Genomic DNA, 23,197 nt, shown 5'->3' on the forward strand with positions numbered 1-23,197 from the left:
TCTTTACTCAGTGAGTCGTGAGTTCATGGAATGCCCTGGCAGTAGCAGTGGTGGACTCTCCCTCTTTATGGGCATTTAAGCGGGCATTGGATAGGTATATGGAGGATAGTGGGCTAGTGTAGGTTAGGTGGGCTTGGATCGGCGCAACATCGAGGGCCGAAGGGCCTGTACTGCGCTGTATTCTTCTATGTTCTATGTTCTATGTTGTTAGAATACCGAATGGACTCTCAAACTCTTAAGATTTGCCTCTACCTGTATTTTTGTCTTTGCTGCTGTTTACCTATTATCTACGCCTCTTCACTATGTGATCTGCCTGTATTGCTCACAAGACAAAGCTTTTCACTGTGCCTTGGTGCATGTGACAATAAATTCAACTCAATTCAATTTAATTCATGATAAACTCAGACAGTGTGAAAATTGAAGTCATGTTGTTGACATCTTCCTGCATTGCAAACCAGCCATACAGCCAACTGAGCCGACTGAACTTCTGACTAGGAACTTTACAACCTTCTGGACTGAATATTGAGTTCAACACCTTCATATTGTGAACCCACTCCCATTCCTTCCCTTTCTTTCACTTTTACTTGTTACATTCTCTGTCACTATGTCCTCCCTCCCCTCCCTGTACCCCAGTGGGACTGTCTGTGTTTTCCAGTCTGGCAGTTAGACACACCATTAGTTTGCCTTTTACACGTTTCAATCACTTAATCTGAATTATCAACATCTCCCCAGCCTTACAGTACTACCTCCACCCCCGCTATTGCTTAAATACCACCCTCTCGACACTTAAGTCAGGTCTATTAAAGAGTCATCTAGACTCAAAACCTTAGCCTGCTTTCTCTCCGTAGATACTGACTGGCCTGGTATGATCTCCACATTTTTTGTTTCCAGTCCTGAACTCCTGATGCCTGGTACTATACCATGTACAGAGAAAAGTAGGATAACCGTGGTCACAACATGATCAGCTTTCGCTTCATGCCAGCTCATTAGATGAAGGGTGAGGAGACAATTAAAAAGTTACTGACCATTCTAAGATTTAAGGAATTGGAGTGCCATCTCCTCTCTTAAGCTGGAAGCCTGCTCATACCTCCAAACCCCACCTCGAGCTTTTCTGGGTTTTCCTGAAGTTACTTGATGTTTTTCCCTGGAAGGGAGAGGACAGAGTAAGTAATTACATGTTGCTTTATTCGAGTGATATTTCTTCCTTCATTGATTAGCTGGAGCAAGGTTTTGAGATTGTGAGATGTAGCTGTAAGGCTGCACACTAGTAGGTTTGTAAGATGGTGTATAGGAATATTAGATATGAGTTCTGAGTGCTACCAGTTGAGTGATCAGGATGTAATACATTGACCAGTGTGACAGATTGATGGTCTAGTGAATATGGGAGGTGAAGTGAAGATGCATCCGCTGACCTTGACACTATATGACAGTAACATGCAACAATAAGCTGATTACAATTCTAATATATTTTTGTACAGCTAATGGATGGTTCCTTGAAAATGTCATCATTACCTATCAAGAGAATAATCAGGAGTATGAAGACATTTTCCTTTGCAACAGGTGTGCCATGAATTTTAAAAATGCCCTGATTGAAGAATAAGCACAATATTTAAACAATATTTAAGTAGTTCAGAGCAATCTTTGACATTATTTACTGTCTATTAATTCAATGAACTGACAGGTGGCTAGATGTGAATCGGGAAGATCAAAAAACTGAGAGAGAATTGTTTGCAAAAAGTAAGTATAAAATTTGTTTTTGCTTCACCGTATTTGATACTATTTGATGAACCATGCTAATATAAATTTACGCCCAAAGTGTGGTGTTGGAAAAGCACAGCAGGTCAGGCAGCATCCGAGGAGCAGGAGCATCGAAGTTTTGTGCATAAGACCGTCATCAGGAATGTCCGAAACGGCGACTCTCCTGTTCCTCGGGTACTGCCTGACCTGCTGTGCTTTTCCAGCACCACATTTTTGACTCTGATCTCCAACATCTGCAGTCCTCACTTTCTCCTAATATAAATTTATGAATACTAAACAGCAAGTTACACTTAATAAAAACTGAAAATGTTGGAAGTACTTAACTGATCATAGAGTCCTTTTGGCCCAAATTGGTCCATGCCAACCAAAATGTTCATCTACGCTAACCCCAATATCCTGCTCTTGACCCATATCCTTCTAAACCTTTTCTATCCATGTATTTATCCAAACACCTTTTAAGTGTTGTTAACATATCCGCCCCAACAACTTCTGCTGGCACTTCATTCCATATGCGTACCACCCTTTGTCTAAAAAGGTTTAGACATATCTTCCATATCCGCCACAGATTCACCTGCACCTCCACACATATCATCTATTGCATCCTCTGCACCCGATGTGGCCTCCTCTATATTGGGGAGACAGGCCGGCTACTTGCGGAGCGTTTCAGAGAACACCTCTGGGACACCCGGACCAACCAACCCAACCACCCTGTAGCTCAACATTTCAATTCCCCCTCCCACTCCACCAAGGATATGCAGGTCTTTGGACTCCTCCATCGTCAGACCACAACAAAACGACGGTTGGAGGAAGAACGCCTCATCTTCCGCCTAGGAACCCTCCAACAAGGGATGTCCTGAAGAAGGGCTTATGCCCGAAACGTCGATTCTCCTGTTCCCTGGATGCTGCCTGACCTGCTGCGCTTTTCCAGCAACACATCTCCGGCTCTGATCTCCAGCATCTGCAGACCTCACTTTCTCCTCTAAAAAGGTTGCCCCTCAGATTCCTTTTATTCTTTCCCCTCTAACCTTAAACTGATGCTCACTGGGAAAAAGACACTGTCCATGTGCATTCACCCTGTCCATGCCTGTCATAATCTTATACACTTCTATAAGATTTCCCCCTCAGTCTCTTATGTTCTAAAGTAAAAAGTCCTAGCATGTCCAACCTCTCCCTGTAACTCTGGGTGGCACGGTGGCACAGTGGTTAGCACTGCTGCCTCACAGTGCCAGAGACCGGGTTCAATTCTGCACTCTTTCCAGTTTAATAATATCTCTCCTATAGGAAGGTGACCAAAACTGAACACGGTACTGCTAGTGTGGTCTCATCAATGTCCTGTACAACTGCAACACAACTTTCCAACATCTATACTCAATGCCCTGACCAAAGGTCAGTGTGCCAGAAGCCTTCTTCACTGCCCTGTCTAACTGTTACTCCACTTTCAGAGAACCATGTTCCCTCTGTTCCACTACACTCCTTAAGGCCCACTGCCTTGATTTGACTTTCCAAAATGCAAGATCTCACACTTATTTGTATTGAACTCCATTTGCCATTTCTCAGCCCACTTCCCCAGCTGATGAAGGTCCTGCTGCAATTTCTGATAACCTTCCTCACTGTCCACATTGCCACCTATTTTAGTGTCATCTGCAAACTTACTAATCATGCCTTGTACATTCTCATCCAAATCATTGATAGAGATAATAAACAACAATGACCCCTGAAGCACTCCACTAGTCACAGACCTCTAGTCTGGTAAACATCCTTCCACTATTACACTATTGGCTTCCTACCATCAAGCCAATTGTGTATCCAATTTGCCAGGTCCCCCTGGATTCCATGAGATCTAACCTTCCAGAGCAGCCTACCATGTGAAACCTTATCAAAGGCTTTAATGAAACCCATTTAGACTATAGATGACATCCACTGCTCTGCCCTCATCAACCATCTGGTACTAACTGTTGAGGGAGCAACAGTTAACATTTGTGATCTTTCCTTGGAATACCTTAACTCTGGTAAAAGGTTATAGGCCTGAACTGTTGAGCTCATTTTTCATTTCGGGTCAAGATCATAAAATGCATCTGAGTCAGCAACCTGACCTCACATCATGTCAATGACAGACACCTGATGCAATTTTTTTAACAAGTGGTAAGATGCACACTAACTGTCTAACTAGGAATAGCAGGCTTGATTACAGGGGGTTCTCCAGCACTGAAGGATCAGCAGCCCCACTGTCAGAGGTGGGTGCTACCAAAATGGATTGTGGTATCATCTGCCAACATGGAGGTACCCCAAAAGGAACTCAAAAAATGTTTAAATTCAAATTGGTTACTATGATGTGTCAGCGTATCCATTGAACATTCAGAAGCTGCAACATTCTTCTTTTGGTTCTGGTGGATGCAAGAATGGAGTGCAGTCTCTCTTCCCAGATCTGCCTCCAGGAGGCTAGCACCAGTTCTTTCCAACGTCAACAGGAGGCCTACCTCTGACTGTAAAATAAATTTAATTGATCCAATGACCCACCCATGCAGGTGATTAGCAGTCATGTATCATCCACCCTAATCAGAGCAGAACAACAATGGCCCAGAGGCAGAATCCAATAAAGTGAGACTATTTCACTACCCTATTTCAGGAAATTGCAGATCCATCTGCCTGTAGTCCTGCCTCCATAAACAACTGAAACATATGCCTATTAACTCCATTTATCTCTCTACAGATGCTCCTTGACCTGCTAAGTATTTCCAGCACTTAATGTTAGCATTTCAGATTTCCAATGTTTTGCTTTTGTTCATGGATGATGGAATTGAGGATGATGCAAGAGATACCAATACAGGTACAGCCAGCATACTGTTTGAGCATATACATCATATCAAACTTGGCACAAGGAATAGCAGAGGTGGAGATCACTGTATCATTTAGAAAAGCATAGATAAATATTCGAAACAGAAGAAAATTCCAAGGCCATGGGGCAATGAAGAACAATTGAATTAGCATTGGATTATTCAGGTTTAAAGCTAAGAAAAACAAATCCACTTCCTTGTGTAATTTGAATGTTAATATTCACATAGATTATCATTTGTAATTGTTAACAAGGTGATCCTAGTGGTGTCAATAAGAAGAAATCAGATAAAGATGATATGAGTAACAATTAATCAGAAAGATTAACTGTACTTCGAATGGTGATGCTGTATGAAAGACCTAATAGTGAAACATTAAGTTAAAAATGGAGTATCTATTAGAAAAATGGAGGATCAAGGACAGACTTTTTAAAAGGACAGGGGTCACCTTGTCTTTGGAAGGAACAATGTTGGAAAGAAAGGTCAAGTTAACAATGGATTTAGGATTCGGCTGAAATTAAGTAATTCGATTAGTGATTTCTTTTATGTATGGACCAGTAATAGCAACCAGAAACGTCCCACTCACATTGTGCCTAAGTTGACTCTTTTCAGCTAAGCAATGTAACTGGGAATGTACATTTAAATAAATCACCAGCACATACACAAAACAAAAGCAGATTTCTTTAAATGAGGTGATTTAATGCAAGGTGTAAAGTGGAGGCCTGAGTTAATAAGTATCATCTAAGAGGTCAGAGTCAAGAGTGTGGTGCTGGAAAAGCACAACCAGTCAAGCAGCATCAATGAAGAAAGAGACTCAAGGTTTCAGGAAAAAGCCCTTCATCAGGAATGAGGCCTCATCCCCGAGGAAGGGGTTATGCCTGAAACGTCAATTCTCCTGCTCCTTGGATACTGCCTGACCTGCTGTGCTTTTCCCGCACCATACTCTTGACTCTGATCTCCAGCATCTTCAATTCTCACTTTCTCCATCATCTAAGAGATAACTCATGGGAGCAATGAAGATAGAGAAGAAGCTGTGAGATCGCTATAGATTCAAGACTAGGATAAACGATGCAATAGGAGCCTTGAGAATAACAGTGGGGGGGTCAGATGAGTAATAATCTTACTTTTGGAGGTTGAAAGCTAAAACAAATTTGAACTTAATGGAGGAGGCATGATGGCACAGTGGTTAGCATTGCTACCTCGCAGCACCAGAGACCCAGGTTCAATTCCAGCTTTGGGTAACTGGCTGTATGAAGTTTGCATGTTCTCCCTGTGTTTCTATGGATTTCTACCAGGTGCTAAAGTTTCCTACCACAGTTCAGAGGTGTGCAGTTTAAATGGATTAGCTATGCTATATTCCCTTGTAATGTCTAGGGATATGCAGCCTATTGCAATTTTACAGAAATAGGGTGGGATGCTTTTGGGAGGGTTGATTGACCTTGATCTGTACTGTAGGGAAGGTCAGAGTAGGAAAAGATGGTTGAAGGACATTGGTAATTTCAAAGTCTTTTCTCCCCCATTCTGATTTCAACAGGTGTTGTAGTAGAAAGAAGCTTCGTCAGCTGAGAGGATAATTGTCCACAATGATTCTGGACCTGAAATATCTACTGTCCTCTATGCATTTAACCCCATGATCCTCAAATCTGACATCATAAAGTTTGGTGCAGTTCTGGCAGGAGTAGAAATTCATGCAGAATGAAATAAGAATGAAAAGAGGTTGATAGTGAATAAAAGTTGATATTGAAAATAAAGCAATAATGTTTTAGTAATTGTACAACCTGAAGAAAGAGATTTGTGTAAGAAGAATAGTGAAGAGAGGAGAATAAAGTTATTTTCACAAGGGCGATTAGCCACAAGCAGTAGCTTTAGACAGTGAAGAATTCCGTGAAAGATTCAGAGATGGAATTATTCATGGTCAATGCTTTGAGACCTAAACAAATTTAAAAACAAATTCTGATGAGGATCATTAAACTGCACGGTTAGCTTTGTTTCTCTCTTCATAAATACTGACTCACTTTCTTAGTATTTCTAATATTGTCTTTTTTTTGTAGATATCCAGTATCACAGTAAGCTAGCCTTTGCTAGCTTATTAAACTCTGATGAAACATTTAACTAAATCTGCAATCTAGTCCAATGGCCATGACATAAATTGTAGAATTGAATTTTGTTTTCCTGTGTGCATGTTATGTACACAGTTGCTGATCTCTTTACCCTATAGCATTTTTTTTCCTGAGTTGAAGAATTTAGAAGTGAATTACGTAGTAATATTTTACCTAAAGAGGCCTTGTTGATCACTGATAGCATGGTGTTGTGGATTCTGTGATATTTTAGGCCATATAGCAGATATGCGATATATCTTTAAAGGATGTACTCATGATGTCGTCACTATCATGGCATGTGATATAATAGTATAGAGGCCTCAGACTCCATCTTACTGAACTCTTATAGTGTGACATACTGAGGGAAGTGTGCTACAATAGAAAATGCGAAGTACAGTAGAAATTGTGAGAAAATCTCAGTAGGTTTGGCAGCATCCATGGCGAGAAACCTGAGTTAGTGTTTTGGGTCCAGTGACCCTTCTTCAGTTCTGAAGAACTGTTAGACCTGCTGAGATTTTCCAGCAATTTCTGTTTTATTTCTAATTTCCAGCATCTGCAGTTTTTTTTGTGTGCTACAATAAATCTGAGTTGTTTAACTGAGTGCAGACACACAAGTGCCTGTTATCACCTTGTATGTAAAATAAAATACAGAATGCATGTGTGTGGGTATATTAGGTGCTGGAAGAAAAATTCATTGAATTCTTCAGTACAATGTGGCCGACATTTCATATTTACATTATATGAGTTCACATAAATATCACAGCATGATAATTGCAGATCATCACAAATGAGGAAATATGAGCAGCTAGGGGATAAATTAAAAAGCAGAACCAAAAACATAATCATCTCTGGATTGTAGTGGGAGAAACATGTTTGAATTAGTGGGGAAAAAGATAGCTGTTCCAATGGGATTGGCTCTACACAGAATCATGCTAGGATCAAAGTGTTGCCTAACTGGGGCTTTCAGAATTGCCTAACTGGGGTTATTAGTAGAGCTTTAAACTAAATTGTGTGTGATTTGGGGGAGGGGATGTCTTTAGAGAGGGGTCTTCAGTTACATGGAAAATTAGAAAATCGAAGGTAAAGGAGAAGTTGGGATTGCAGTGATGGGGCTAATTGCTACCAGAAAATAAAAAGGAAGGGCTGAATACGTGAATGTCTTTTTACACCAGGGAATCATAAAGGTGTAGAGAAATTTGATAATAGAACAAAATATATATTTTGTATCTTAATGCCCAAAGTTTTGAGAATAAGTTAAACAAACTGATGGTGTAAATCAAAGTAAATAGATGTGATCGCACGGCCATTACGGAGACGTGGTTATTGGGAACTTCACATTCAGGAAAGCTTGAACTCTTGAGAGACAGGAGGGAAGGAAAAGGTGGTCAGTAATGTTGGTAAAAAGAGATGAAATGAAGACAATTGCATTTTGTATGATATGGAGGTTTTAAAAAAAAGGGACGAAAACATTGGTAGGAGTAATTCGTAGACCCCCCAAACAGTCACTACACTTCAGGAAAGTGTACAAATTGACAAGTAATAGGAGCATGTGAAATAGAGCAATAATTATGGGTGAATTTAATCTTCATGTTGATTGGGTTAACCAACCTGGATAGGTACAGCAACAAATTTATTAAATGCATTAGTGATAGTTTCATAGATAGTTTCACTATATCATGGAGCCAACCATGGAGCAGGTTATCTTGGATCTGTTAATGGATAATAAGTCTGGTTTAATAAATGACCTAAGGGTAAAAATTTCCCTAAGAAATAGTGATCATAACATGATAGAATTTAATATTCAGCTTGAGGGCGAGAAACTTGGGCCAGAACCAACTGTATTTAACATGAAAGGAATTAAAATGAAGTGAGGATAAAGTTAGTGAAAGTGAAGAGGGCTAGTAAATTAGCCAAAAACACAGTAAGCAAGCATTAATCGATTTTTGACAAGGTAATTCATGACTCTCTGCAAAAGTACATCCAGTAAAAAGGAAAGATTCAAAGAGAGGGATAAACCAAGTATGGCAAACCAAGAATGTTAAAAGAAAGTATGACGTTGAAAAATAAAGCATATAAGCAGACAAAAGTCAGTGATAGTCCCAAAGATTGGGATAAATTCAGAATCCAGCAAAGAAGGTCTAACAAAATAAAAAAGAGAAAACAAACTGCAAGAGAAAATGGGTGAGGAACATAGAAAGTGATGATAAGTGCTTCATCAAATATGAAGAGATATCAAAAGGAAATGAGAGATTAAAGTCAATGTTGGCCCCTTAGCAAATGAATCCAGGGAGATAGTTATGGGAAACAAGGAAATGGCAGAGGGGTTAAACAGATATTTTGCACTGGTATCTATTGTGGAAGAAACTTTGAACATCCCATTAGTGCTAAAGAATAAGGCATTGCAATTATTATCATCACCATCACTAAAGAAGTTGTATCAGACAAACTAATGGGGCTGAATGCAAATAGGTTCCCTGGCCCTGATGGTTTGCATCTTAGAATGTTAAAAGAAAAGTAACATACATAGTGGATGCATTGGTTGTAATTTTTCAAAAATCATTGGATTATAGGAGGATTGGAAAACTGTCAATATGACAACCTCTATTCAAAAAAGGAGTGAGTCAAAAAGTGGGTAACTATAGGCTGATTAGCCTAATATCATTCATTGAAATGTCAACCATTGGAATAAATCATTCCGGAAATAGAGGAACATTTGGAAAATCATTCAAATTAAGTTTAGTCAGCACGACTTTCCGAAAGGGTGATTGTGTCAAAGAAATTTTTAGTTTTTCAAGGAAAGCTCAACCAGACTAGTTGCTGTTTCACCTTCCAGAAGGCAGTCAACAAGACAAAATGTTAAGTCAGCGATAAGAGCCCATGGTGTTGGAGGTGGTATATTGGCATAGGTAGAAATGAGCTAATCAACAGGAAACAGCAAATGGGGAGAAGCGGCTACCTGTGACTGGTAGGGTTCCAAAGAAGTCAGTACTGGTACCTCTGTTTACAGCATATATTTATTATGTTGAGGAAGACCATAATATATTGTAGCAGAGTTAGTCATATTGCCTATTGGGTCTGCTCCACCATTCGATTATGGCTGATATGTTACTCAACCCCATTCTCCTGCCTTCTCCCCATAACCTTTGATACCCTTGTTAAACAGCAACCTATCTATCTCCATCTTAAATACACTCAACGACTTGGCCTCCACAGCTGTTTGTAGCAATGAGTTCCACAAATGAACCATGCTTTGGGGGGCAGCACAATGACTACCACTGCTGCCTCACAGTGCCAGGGACCAGGGTTTCCTGCCTCAGGTAACTTTCTGTGTTGAGTTTGCACATTCTCCCTGTGTCTGCGTAGGTTTCCTCCCACAATCCAAAGATGTGCAAGTTAGGTTAATTGATCATAATAAATTGCACACAGTGCTCAGGGATGTGTAGGTTGGTGCATTAGTGAGGGGTAAATGTAGAGTAATTGGATAAGGAAATGAGTTTGGGCGGGATATTCTTTGGAGGGTTGGCGTCGACTTGTTGAGCTGAAGAGCCTGTTTCCATGCTGTAGGAATTCTATTCTTAAAAAAAAAGAATCTTGCTTTGGCTGAAGAAATTTTTCAGGAGAAAGTGAGATCTGCAGATGCTGGAGATCAGAGCTGAAAATGTGTTGCTGGAAAAGCGCAGCAGGTCAGGCAGCATCCAGGGAACAGGAGAATCGACGTTTCGGGCATAAGTCCTTCTTCAGGAATGAGGACTTTCCTCATTCCTGAAGAAGGGCTTATGCCCGAAACGTCGATTCTCCTGTTCCCTGGATGCTGCCTGACCTGCTGCGCTTTTCCAGCAACACATTTTCAGCTCTGAAGAAATTTTTCCTCATCTCAGTTCTAAAGGGTCATCCTATCACTCTGTGACTATCTCTTCTGGTCCGAATAGTTCAAATTGTGGAAAAATCATCTCAACCTCCACTCTAACCAGACCTCTCAGTATTCTGTAATTTTCAATGAGATCTGCCCTCATCTTTCTAAACTCCATCAATTACAAACACAAGGTCCTTGACCATTCCTCATCTGACAAGTCCTTCATCCCTGGGATTATTCTTGAAAACCTCATCTGGAATCCCAAGACTGGCACATCCTTCCTTTGATATGGGGCCTAAGACCTCAGTTTCAGCAATATATTTCTTATCTTTTATTCTAGTTCTTTTGAAATGAATGCTAACATTGTATTTGCCTTGCCTACTGCCAACTGAACCTGCATGTTAAGGTAGTTGCCCATGAGAAGGTGGTGGGGAGTTGTCTTCCTAAGGTGAAGTCCACATTATGTATGTTGACCCATAATGCCTTTATGAAGTGCATTCCCTGATTTTGACCCAGTGACAGTGAAGAAATTGCAATGTAGTTCCAAGTAAGGATGATGAGTGGCTTGGAGGGGAATCTACAGGTGGTGGTATTTCCATATATCTGCTGCCCTTGAGCTTCTAGATAGAAATAGTTGTGGGTTTGGAAGGTGCTGCCTAAGGATTTTCTGATTTTCTTTTGTGATTTTCTGCAGTGCATCTTGTAGATAGTACAGACTACTGCCACTGAATGTGGGTGATGGAGGAAATGGATGCGAGTGGGGGTGGTGTCAATCAAGTGGGCTACTTCGTCCTGGGTGGTAACAAACTTCTTGAGTGTTGTTGAAGCTGCACCTATCCAGACAAGTTGGGTGTGTTCCATCACACTTCTGATTTAGTGTTCTGTAGAGGATCCCTTTTGGGGACTCAGGAGGCAAGTTACTTGTTGCAGTGTTCCTAGCCTCTGCCCTATTCTTGTAGCCGGTGTTTATGTGATGAGTCTAGTTGAGTATGTGAGGGATTCAATGATGTTAAAACCATTTAATGTCAATGGATAGCAATTAGAATGTCTCTTATTGGAGATGGTCATTGACTAGCTTATGTGTGGTGCAAATGTTACTTGCCACTTGTCAGCCCAAGCCTGGATATTATTGAATTTGAATATGGGCTGCTTCAGTATTGCAGTGAATGGTGCTGAATGTTGTGCAATTATTTGGCAAACATCTGAATTCTGACTCTACTTCTGAGCTTATGATGGAAGGAAGGTCATCGATGAAGCATTTTAAGATAATTGGGCCTAGGTCACTACTCTGAGGAGCTTTTGCAGAGATATTCTGGAGCTGAGATGACTGACCTCCAACAACCACAACAATCTTTCTATGTGCACATGTTTGTCCCCGATACTCATTGATTCCAGTTTTGCTAGGGGTCTTCAATGCACTCTCAGTCAAATACAGCCTTGATGTCAAGGTCTATCGCACTCACCTAACATTTAGAATTCTGCTATTTTGCTCATGATTGAATCAAAGCTGTAATGGGCTGGGTGGTCCTGACAGAATCCAAACAGGGAATTACCAAGCAGGTTATAGCTGAGCAGATGCTGCTTGATAGCATTTTTGATGACGTCTTCCATCACTTTAGTGATGATCAAGGGTAAACTGATTACACTTGAAAGAAGCACTGAGGATGGAAAAGGCGCAAAATGTATTTTAGGTGGGGGATTTCAATGTCCGCCACCAAGAGTAGCTCTACAACAACAGTGACGGAATCCACAAGAGGGAAAAACATACTTTATCTCATCCACACCAATCTGCCAGCCGCAGACATATCTGTCTATGACAGTATCAGAAAGAGTGGTGACTGTACAGTCTCGTGGAGATGAAGTCCCACCTTCACATTGAGAATAAGCACCATCATGTTGTGTTGCACTATCACCGTGCTAAATTGGATAGTAATTGGCTGGGTTGGATTTGCCTTCTTTTTGTGAAAAGCATATACCTGGGCAATTTCCCACATTGTCAGGTAGATGTCAATGTCATTGCTACAATGGAACAGCTTGTATAGAGTGAATGGAATTGGCTGAAACCTGGTATCTGTAATGCTGGGGACCACAGGAGGAGGCCAATTTGGATAATCCACTTGGTACTTCTGGTTGACGATTGCTGAAAATGCTTAGCCTTATCTTTTGGACCAAAGCATTGAGCTATTCCATCGAGGATGGAGATTTTTGTGGATCTGCATCCTCCTGTGAGTTGTTGTATAATTCTTCACCACCATTCATAACTGGATGTGGCAGGACTGCAGAACTTAGGTCGGTTATGGGATTGTTTAGCTCTGTCTATCACTCGCTGCATGCGCTGTTTGGCATGCACATAGCCCTGTTTGGTGTCTTCACCAGGTTTTTGGGTATGCCTGGTGCTGCTCCTGATATGCCCTTCACACTCTCCATTGAGTTAGGGTTGATCCCTTGGCTTGATAGTAATAGTTGAGGTTGCACTGGAGTATAATCTTGCTGCTGTTGATAGCCCACAGTGCCTCATGGATGTCCAGTCTTGAAGTAGTAGATCCGTTTGAAGATTATCCCATTTAGCACGGTGATAGTGCAACACAACATGATGGAGCTTATTCTCAATGTGAAGGTGGGACTTCATCTCCACGAGATTGTACAGTCACCACTCTTTCTGATACTGTCAAAGACAGATATGTCTGCGGTTGGCAGATTGGTGTGGATGAGATAAAGTATGTTTTTCCCTCTTGTGGATTCCGTCACTGTTGTTGCAGAACTACTCTTGGTGGCGGACATTGAAATCCCCCACCTAAAATACATTTTGCACCTTTTCCATCCTCAGTGCTTCTTTCAAGTGTTGCTCAACATGAAGGAGTAGTAAGTGGTAATCAGCAGGCAAGGAAACGTCCTATATTTAACTTGAAGCCATTAGACTTCATGGGATCCAGAATCATTGTTAAGAACACTGAGAGCAACTCCCTCCCAAATATAAACCGCCTTCCTGCCACCTCTACTGAGCCTGTCCTGGGACAGGACATATCCAAGGGAGGGTGATGGTGGCATCTGCGACATTGTCTGTCAGGTATGATTCTATAAATATGACTGCCAGGCTATTGCTTGACTGGTCAGTGAGACAACTCTCACAATTTTGGTATCAGTCTCCAGATGTTAGTATGTAAGACAGGGTTGACAGGGCTGTTTCTGTTTTTGTCTATTCTGATGCCTGGGTTGATGTCAGGTAGTTCAACTATAATAGCACTACACCATTGCCTACCCTGTTTCTCTCACTTCTGCTCCTTGTGGTATTCTCTCACTGAGGAGAAAGTGAAGACTGCAGATGCTGGAGATCAGAGTCGAGAGTGTGGTGCTGGAAAAGCACAGCAGGTCAGGCAGCATCCAAGGAGCAGGAGAATCGATATTTTGGGCATAAGCCCTTCATCAGGAATGAGGCTTGACCTCAGCATGACCTCAGGATGACACAAATTGCTTAATGACCAATGGAATCCTGTTGAAATTTAGGGAGAAACAACAACCAGCTTGGACAAAGCAAGTATCCTACAATGGCAATGCGATGCTAATGTCAAATCATAAAACATTTACTTGCAGAAGCAGGTTATTTGGCCCATCATGTCTGTGCCAGCTTTTTGCAGCACAGCTCATCTAGACTCAATCCCTCACCTTTTCTTCATAAACCTGCAATTTTCCTCCTGATGATCACAGGGATTAAGAAATATTTTGAAATTTAATAATTTCTACTGTCCATTGGCTTGAAATAAAAGGAACTTTTCACAATCAAGCGAATATAAGCCATTTATGTAGTTACCTCAAAAAGGTGATCTCCAGGACCTGATCAGATGTACCTGAGAACTCTGTGGGAAGCCAGAGAAGTGGTTGCTGGGCCTCTTGCTGAGATATTTGTATCATCGATAGTCACAGGTGAGGTGCCGGAAGACTGGAGGTTGGCAAGCATGGTGCCACTGTTTAAGAAGGGCGGTAAAGACAAACCAGGGAACTACGGACCGGTGAGCCTGACCTCGGTGGTAGGCAAGTTGTTGGAGGGAATCCTGAGGGACAGAATGTACATGTATTTGGAAAGGCAAGGACTGATTCGGGATAAGCAACATGGGTCTGTGCGTGGGAAATCATGTCTCACAAACTTGATTCAGTTTTTTGAAGAAGTAACAAAGAAGATTGATGAGGGCAGAGCAGTAGATGTGATTTATATGGACTTCAGTAAGGCGTTCGACAAGGTTCCCCATGGGACACTGATTAGCCCAAGGTTAGATCTCATAGAATACAGGGAGAACTAACCATTTGGATACAGAACTGGCTCAAAGGTAGAAGACAGAGGGTGGTGGTGAAGAGTTGTTTTTTAGACTGGAGGCCTGTGACCAGTGGAGTGCCACAAGGATCTATGCTGGGTCCTCTACTTTTGTCATTTACATAAATGGTTTGGATGCGAGCATAAGAGGTACAGTTAGTAAGTTTGCAGATGACACCAAAATTGGAGGTGTAGTGGACAGCGAAAAGGTTTACATCAGATGACAACAGGATCTGGAACAGATGGGCCAGTGGGCTGAGAAGTGGCAGATTGAGTTTAATTCAGATAAATTCGAGGTGCTGCATTTTGGGAAAGCAAATCTTAGCAGGACTTATACACTTAATGGTAAGGTCCTAGGGAGGGTTGCTGAACAAAGACACCTTGGAGTGCAGGTTCATAGCTCCTTGAAAGTGGAGTCGCAGGTAGATAGGATAGTGAAGAAGGCGTTTGGTATGCTTTCTTTTATTGGTCAGAGTATTGAGTACAGGAGTTGGGAGGTCATGTTGTGGCTGTACAGGACATTGGTTTGGCCACTGTTGGAATATTGTGTGCAATTCTGGTCTCCTTCCTATCGGAAAGATGTTGTGAAACATGAAAGGGTTCAGAAAAGATTTACAAGGGTGTTGCCAGGGTTGGAGGATTTGAGATACAGGGAGACGCTGAACAGGCTGGGCCTGTTTTCCCTGGAGTGTTGGAGTCTGAGGGGTGACCTTATAGAGGTTCACAAAATTATGAGGGGCATGGATCGGATAAATAGGCAAAGTGTTTTCCCTGGGATCAGGGAGTCCAGAACTAGAGGGCATAGGTTTAGGGTGAGAGGGGAAAGATATAAAAGAGACCTAAGGGGCAACCTTTTCACGTAGAGTGTGGTGCGTGTATGGAATGAGCTGCCAGAGGAAGTGGTAGAGGCTGGTACAATGGCAACATTTAAGAGGCATTTGGATGGGTATATGAATAGGAAGAGTTTGGAGGGATATGGACTGGGTGCTGGCAGGTGGGACTAGATTGGGTTGGGATATCTGGTCGGCATGGACGGGTTGGACCAAAGGGTCTGTTTCCATACTGTACATCTCTATGACTCTATGACTCAATATTGCTTCCGTCATTAAAATTTTAGCTGAGGCATTTCTAGGGAAATTAAGGATCAGTGATCAATATCTGGATGGGGTCTTCATATCTGTTTCTAAGTCTGCACAAAAAGAGAGGGCTACCTAATTTCTTCTTGGCCTCGAATTTGCACGGTGCTCTGTCTTCATGTCTATAACACAACACCAGGTAGTATTTAATTACCACCAAAAACATATTAAAGGATAAATTAACTTGCAACCACAGATTCTAAAGTTGACAACATTTTGTACTGCCTACTGGATTGCATGATTACTGGCGACTTTGTGCGAGGCCAACACCACTTAACATCAGTCTGCAATATAGAAAGGTAACATGCACTCTGTCTGCAGAACAAGCTGTAATTACTTGTGAAAGAAACTCTAAGCAAGAAGAAGAATAAATTATGGCATAACATGGGAGAAAGTGCACTTTATTTTTCCCAGATGCTCTGGAGGAGGAGATAATGAAAAGTTCCAAATTGAACTTGAAGGCCATCCTGACGAATTGCTAAGGTAATGGGATAAGGTTGCCATGGCAGTGTCAAGGATGTGGAAACACAGTACCACAATGTTCCAGAACCTCAGTTGAATGGCTATGGACAGTAATGTGTCTTTGACTGCAATATCCAATCGGCTACACCACTTGCTTCACATGTTGTTCAGTAAACTACACAGTCATCACTTACTCACACATCTGTGTCTATCTTCACACACACATGTTGCTGCTGAAAGTTTAACACTTGCTACCATTGTCAGCTTTACAATCATGAGTCCAAGTTGGCGGTAGAGTAAGACACTCCAGCTGGAGCTCCTCTGCTCTGCCTGTTCTTTTACATTATTCTTTTTCTTTCTCACCTTTATTTCTACTTTCTGCATTAAGGGAATGGAGAAGCTGGTGAGCCCCAGAGGCGAATCCCTGAGCAGAGGTCGGCACGGGGAAGCAGTCCCGAATCACGGCTGGCATGGGGAAGCAGTCCTGAAGCAGCAGCCAGAATGAGGAGCAAGTCCCATGTGGAAGCTGGTGAGGGGAAGCGAGTCCTGGAGGAAACATATCTTGGAGTAGCTGAGAGCTGGTACCGAGTGGACCAGAAACATGGGAACAATTGTTGGACTGGGGTTTGGCATGGGTGGTCAGACCATGTGTGTAGCTCAGCGCAGCATAATATATATTTGTAACTTGTTTATCTGATTGCAATCTCAATACTTTAACTATGTCTTATTTCTAACTTATTCCTTAAACACTGTAAAGTAATACAACAACTTTTCTTTTGTATCTAAATTTTGTACCTAGGTACTTGCACCTAAACGCACCATAAGAGACACATTGTAAAACTTTTCACTGTACTCTTCTACTTGAGTACACATAACAATAATGGATACTTTAATTCTATGTTAATTCTAATTCTAACTAACTATATCATTCAAACAAATTTTGCCACACTCATTCTCACGTTTTCCTCTTGTGGAAGACCAGGTGGCACGTAACTAGAGGCAGAAAAAGCAAATAGTTGAAGTACAGTTGAAGGTCCTTATCAACAGGGAGTGGTCACCATGTTTGGAGTGACCATCATTGAGACTGTAGCCAATGGCAGGGCTTAAAGGATTGAAGGTGACTGAATCCTCAAGCCTACTTTTACTCCTCACATCTCACTTCATTCTTTTTGTGCAATCTTTTCTGGTTTACCAGCTAAAGATGTCTTAAACATGTATCTCTTAAATTATAGATCCCATCCTTTTGCTTGCACCTGTCTTTTCATTTCCTAAAGAATTATAACCTGACCAGGCTGTGATGAAAGAGCAGGAGGTGAGCAAGTGGGAAGATAATGATGAAGAAATGCCATCATTCATTCAATACCAGCACTCTCAGCCCTCACCGTGCAATAAGGAGTATCTTAGAGGCAGAGATTACACATGGTAAAATACTGAAACTTGAAGCTTTTTTATTTTTGTTTTCTTTTTGATTACTTTTACAAGTTAACACTTTGAGACTTTTCTTGATTTGTTTTACTTTTAAGTTATGACTGTTACATCTTCCACTCTCCGCTGCCCACCAGTTCTCCTACAACAGGGACATAATGGTTATATTAATGTACTAATGATTGAGAACTGTATACTGATGATTTACAGTTGCGAATTCTAAATTCAACAAAGCTGCTTGGGAATTTGGATTCAATCAATTAAAGGAATATTAACTTAATGCTGGTATTGGTAATAGTGACCTTGGAACTGCTGAGTTGTTAGTAAAATCCAGCCAGTCCTTTAGGGAAAGCAACCTATGTTCTCACGAATTCTGGCCTATATATAACCCTAGCCCACAACAGCATGGCTGACTATTCATTGCCAATAAACTAACAAATCAGCTGCCAAGAGGTGCCACACTCCTATATTCTCGAGAGGAATTAGAGATCTGCAAATCGCAGGAAAGAAATACTCTACTTATTTCTATAAGCTGTTTGATACATTTGCCACATTCTCAATTATTTTCTATCCACTCTGTGGATTACTTTTATTCTTCAGTTTTCACACTTATAGCTAAGTCCCAATTCTGGAATTTATTGATATTACCTGCAGAAGCCTTAATGTAAACTAGCAGGAATTTGTCCAGTGTAATGAACAATAAATACTATTAGGCAACTAGGTTCTCCATAGTCTTTGAGCATCACACTGGACCTAATTTTGAGTTCAAACCATTTACTAGATTTGTTTAACAACAGAAAGGCATATAATATTATACTGATATAGTACAGTTAAATACCTGTAGTGGAAAGTCTTTCATTAAATTGTTTGACTGAAGAAATGTTAAATGAGTCACAATATAATGCTAAACTATTCTTTTTTTAATGAGCTTTTCTGACCACAGAAACTAGTTTCCCAATTCATTTGACTCCTTCCTACAAATACAATTTGGTGAGCAGATTAGCTACATTAGTAACATTTCAAAGGCTGTTATTATTTGATATTACTTATTATTGGATAGTTTCGAAGAAGGGTCATAAAATGTTAACTCTGCTTTCTCTCCAGATGCTTGATTTAGAGACAAAGAAACTGCAGAGGCTGGAATCCAAAGTAGACATGCAGGAGGCTGGAAGAACGCAACAAACCAGGCAGCATCAGGAGGTGGAGAAGTTGATGTTTTGGGTGTAACCCTTCTTCAGGACCCTCCTGAAGAAGGGTTACACCCAAAACGTCGACCTCTCCACCTCCTGATGCTGCCTGGTTTGTTGCGTTCTTCTAGCCTCCTGCCTGTCTACTTCTCTTCAGATGTTGTCAGACTCACTGGGTTTCTGCAGACATTTCTGCTTTTGTTTGCAATTATTTGGTTGGATTTATATTATTTATACTAATCCTCAGTCTGGTTTCATTTCACCTAGATGAGTTGTGCAGCAAGAGAGATGTCCCTGTGGAAGCTTTAGTTCATTCCGTCCATCTTAACTCTCAGGTCTCATTTAAATTCTCCATTTTCATTAACTTGTAGTTGAAATTACTTCCTTCCAGTCTGGTGTTGTGGGTCTTGAAGTTCTTGAAATACTACAGATATTTAACTGTATTATGTCAATATAATATTATATGCCTTTTTGTTGTTAAACAAATCTAGTAAATGGTTTGAACTCAAAATTAGGTCCGTGTGATGCTCAAAGACTATGGAGAACCTAGCTGCCTAGCAGTATTTATTGTTCATTACACTGGACAAATTCCTGCTAATTTACATTAAAGCTTCTGCAGGTAACATCAATAATAAACCTGCAAACTCTGCTGCAGGTGGTATTTGCTGAAGTGTGTAGGTAATATGCTTGGGTTCTTTCACTCTTCTTTCACTGTTTGTGCTTGGCCTTCGGAAATGCTGGAAACAGTTCCTTTGCAGACATTTCTTCAATTTAGGTGCTCTTGGGCAATAGATCCCTATGAATCAATCGGAATATTGCATATTCTTCATAGAGGCATTGAAGACATCATTGAAGCGTTTTCTCTGCACTTCAGTTTAACTTTGCCATAATGAAGCTCAGAGTAGAGAGCTTGTTTAGGTGGTTTTGTGTAATGGACTAAATGATGTGGCAGCCCTATACAACTGATTGATGATAACTAGTGCTTCAATACTGGAATGTTGGTCTGAAAGAAACAACACTAATAATGGAGTACCTCGTTGAAGAATGGCAACACTGTCACTCACCTGACACTACTAATAATGAATTACTGGACAAGTGATGCAGTTGCCTCAATCCATGCATATTCTTGATGCTAGTTGTTATATCCCCTTTTACACAGTCCTAATTCACCCTTTTTAAAAATCTTTCTAACAGTATCTGCAGTAATTGCTGCAGACAGAAATTCATCAATTATCCCCATATTCTCAACAATGCCAGCAACTTCTGCCACTATGTTTGTCCCTTTGCCAAATATGTAGCACTTGTAGGAAATAAACATGTTTAATGAGAGTTGCTGCTGGATCTTATGTGACACAGGAAGTCATAAAAAAAGCCTTAATTTCTAAACCAAAGCATGGTGGGCAGGGAGACTTATGGTGGATGCTAAGCAGCATATTAAAGTTCCATTTTCTGATCTTTCTGCTGTATTCCTACTGGACTTAGGGTTTAAGTATACTATGAAGGACAGAAGAAGTTTGACCCCATTTGAGTTTCTAAATTGCATTAGATCATTAGAATTTTTGGATGTTTTCAGTTTTTAAATTACATGATCATATTTGAATAGGACATGATGATGTTAGAAATGTTCAAAAAGGAGTGACGTGAATTGCTTGGGATGTATGGTTTTAAATTATGATTTTTTTTCTCTTTATTGGAAAACAGTTTGACAAGGGATATGATCCACCTGCAAGACTTGGTAAGGGGTAAAAAATGATGTAATGAAAATAAGCAATTTGAGTTGGACTTTGAATGCAGAACTGAAGAATACAGATTTTAAATGAACAAACCTTGTGCAAAGTAGATTTTTTTTTGTAGAATAGTGAGACAGATTAAGCAAAGGCTGTTCTGCTGTGCCAATCAATTTCTTCAAAGAAACAAAAACAGTTATCTGGTTGAGTACTGGACTGACAATTAATTTGTCATGTTCAGTATATTGCAGCTTCAGAGCTGAGACTGTAGATTGCTGTGATAGACAGTGAACTGATCATTTGTGTAGGTCATAATTAGGTCACCAACATGGGATTTTTTTCATGTGCTTCAATAAACTTGCAGACCCCACTCTATCTATTTTTGATGTTGAGTGTATCTGCTGTCTCATTTCAATGTTGTTTAACAGAAATAAGTAAAAACAATAGTGTAATAACCTCGGGAGCATAAAATAGTCATGGAAAAAGATATTCTATGAAGTCAAAGTAAGAATAACTTTCTAGAATGTATCAAAGATTACATTTGCAGCTAATTGGTTGATTGCATAGAATGGTGAGTAATCTTTTTTTTGAGTATGAGCAACCTCTAGTAAAGCTGTTGAGTATAGAATGATGCAATGTTGGTTGAGGTCTTTGACCTCCCTGATGCATCTTATGTGCCAGTGCATGATAGGTGGGATATGTATAGAATTGGACCATTGGATGTAGTGTTTATTAAGTATTTTTATGATTCATTCTCTATGAAGGACCTTTGAGACTCCTCAATTACAGACTGCAGGTTATTTCCCCAATATCAATGAAATTGCAGTCATATTTTGTCATTAGATTGGGAGAAGAAAGGGCCAAACTACTATCCTCAGTTTTTAGCAAAAACTCTTTCCCCTACTTTCAGGCCCCGGTCCTCTTCCTGGAATGGGCAGATAGCCATATGAAGAAGCCATTCCTGAAGAAGGGCTTATGCCCAAAACATCGATTCTCCTGTTCCTTGGATGCTACCTGACCTGCTGCGCTTTTCCAGCAACACATTTTCAGCTCAGATAGCCATATGAAGACAAGTTAGACAAACTAGGCTAGTATTCACTGGAGTTTAAGAGAGTAAGTGGCAACTCGATTGAAACATGCATGCTCTTGAGGGGTATTGCCAGCTTGGATGTGAAAATGGTGTTTCTTCTTGTAGGAGAATCTTGGAACAGTTTCAGAATAAGGGCTATCATTTATGGTAGAAACAGGAGAATTTTTCTTTCTCATGAAGTCTTGAGTTTTCAGTGCTCTCTTGCTACAAATGAAGTGGAAGCAGAGTCCTTCCATATTTAAAAGACATAGGTAGATTTTTAAAAAAAAAATACAAGCACGGAGGTCAAAGTTTTGGGCATAGACAGAAAAATAGAGTAATCAGATGAGCCATGAGGCTTGAGGTGCCAAAAGGATTACCCCTCCTCATGAAGAGTTTCATAGTTATTTGAAGGACTAAAATCCTAACAAACCCTTCTATTCACTCTACATGTTTCTCTCTGATGAGAGAAAATTAAATGTTGTTCGATCTCATTGACAAAGGTTGTATTGTAATCTTCCATTTGAAACAACAGATGGGCAAAGTGCAAATATCTCTAAATTTGGCCTGGAAGGAACCAAGGCACATAACTTATTATTGCCATTGTCACCTTGAAGCTACAGGTCATGCTATCTTTTCTGCTTAAAGTTTGTATTTATGACTGTAACAGTTAGTAAAATTCATTGAGGAGGAGTACAGTCATGTCACAGTGTTCCTCACTAAGATTTCAGATAGATAGATTGTTCCAATTAATTCTTTGGAGTGATATGGACTATTTTTGAAAGAGCTCACAGCTCACAGCTAGCAAAGAGCTACAAACAACATTCCCTTTCTTTGTACTGGAAGCTTTATCTTCTTTGGATTTCCTGCTGTTCCATGAAAGATGATAGCCATTTGAGCAGTAATGAAAAATATTATTTTACATTGTGCAGAATCTTGCCCTACTACTTATTTGATTGATTTATAAATTAAAAATCCATTTGGATTTCCACACCATTTAGGGAAGGAAATCTGCCATCCTTACTTGGATTGACAAGCAGGATGGTCTTCATCTAAACCAGAGGAGTACCAATATCCTGGGTGGGAAATTTGCTAAAGCTATTAAGGTGGATTTAAAACTAATACAGCAGGGGGATGGAAACCAAAATTGTGGAACAGGTACAGAAGAGGATGAGAGTAGGAAGTTCCCAAATCAAATATCCGACACTGGCAAGTGAGAACCTGGTTTGAAGTGTGTGTACTTCAACGTGAGGAGCATCCGAAATAAAGTGGGTGAGCTGGCAGCGTGGGTTGGTGCCTGGGACTTCGATGTTGTGGCCATTACAGAGACATGGATAGAGCAGG

At 40.5% G+C, this 23,197-nt stretch overlaps 1 protein-coding gene across 7 annotated transcripts in view; it reads left to right on the forward strand.

The window, feature by feature from the left end:
- LOC122549101 (lipoxygenase homology domain-containing protein 1-like) overlaps positions 1-18,428 on the forward strand; it is a 344,896-nt gene extending 326,468 nt beyond the window's left edge. For 2 of the 7 annotated variants that reach the window (XM_043688351.1, XM_043688352.1), the window contains 3 exons: positions 1,479-1,560; positions 1,682-1,737; positions 16,834-18,428. In XM_043688351.1, the coding sequence (XP_043544286.1) occupies positions 1,479-1,560; positions 1,682-1,737; positions 16,834-17,129 (434 nt within the window). In that variant the 3' untranslated portion in view covers positions 17,130-18,428. Of the gene's footprint in view, positions 1-891; positions 1,107-1,478; positions 1,561-1,681; positions 1,738-4,468; positions 4,496-16,833 lie in introns of those variants that run through there. The other 5 variants (XM_043688353.1, XM_043688355.1, XM_043688356.1 and 2 more) reach the window with 5 other exon arrangements.
- Positions 18,429-23,197: the final 4,769 nt, after the last annotated feature.

The sequence above is a fragment of the Chiloscyllium plagiosum genome, chromosome 4, assembly GCF_004010195.1.
Source record: "Chiloscyllium plagiosum isolate BGI_BamShark_2017 chromosome 4, ASM401019v2, whole genome shotgun sequence".
NCBI classification, from domain to species: domain Eukaryota; kingdom Metazoa; phylum Chordata; class Chondrichthyes; order Orectolobiformes; family Hemiscylliidae; genus Chiloscyllium; species Chiloscyllium plagiosum.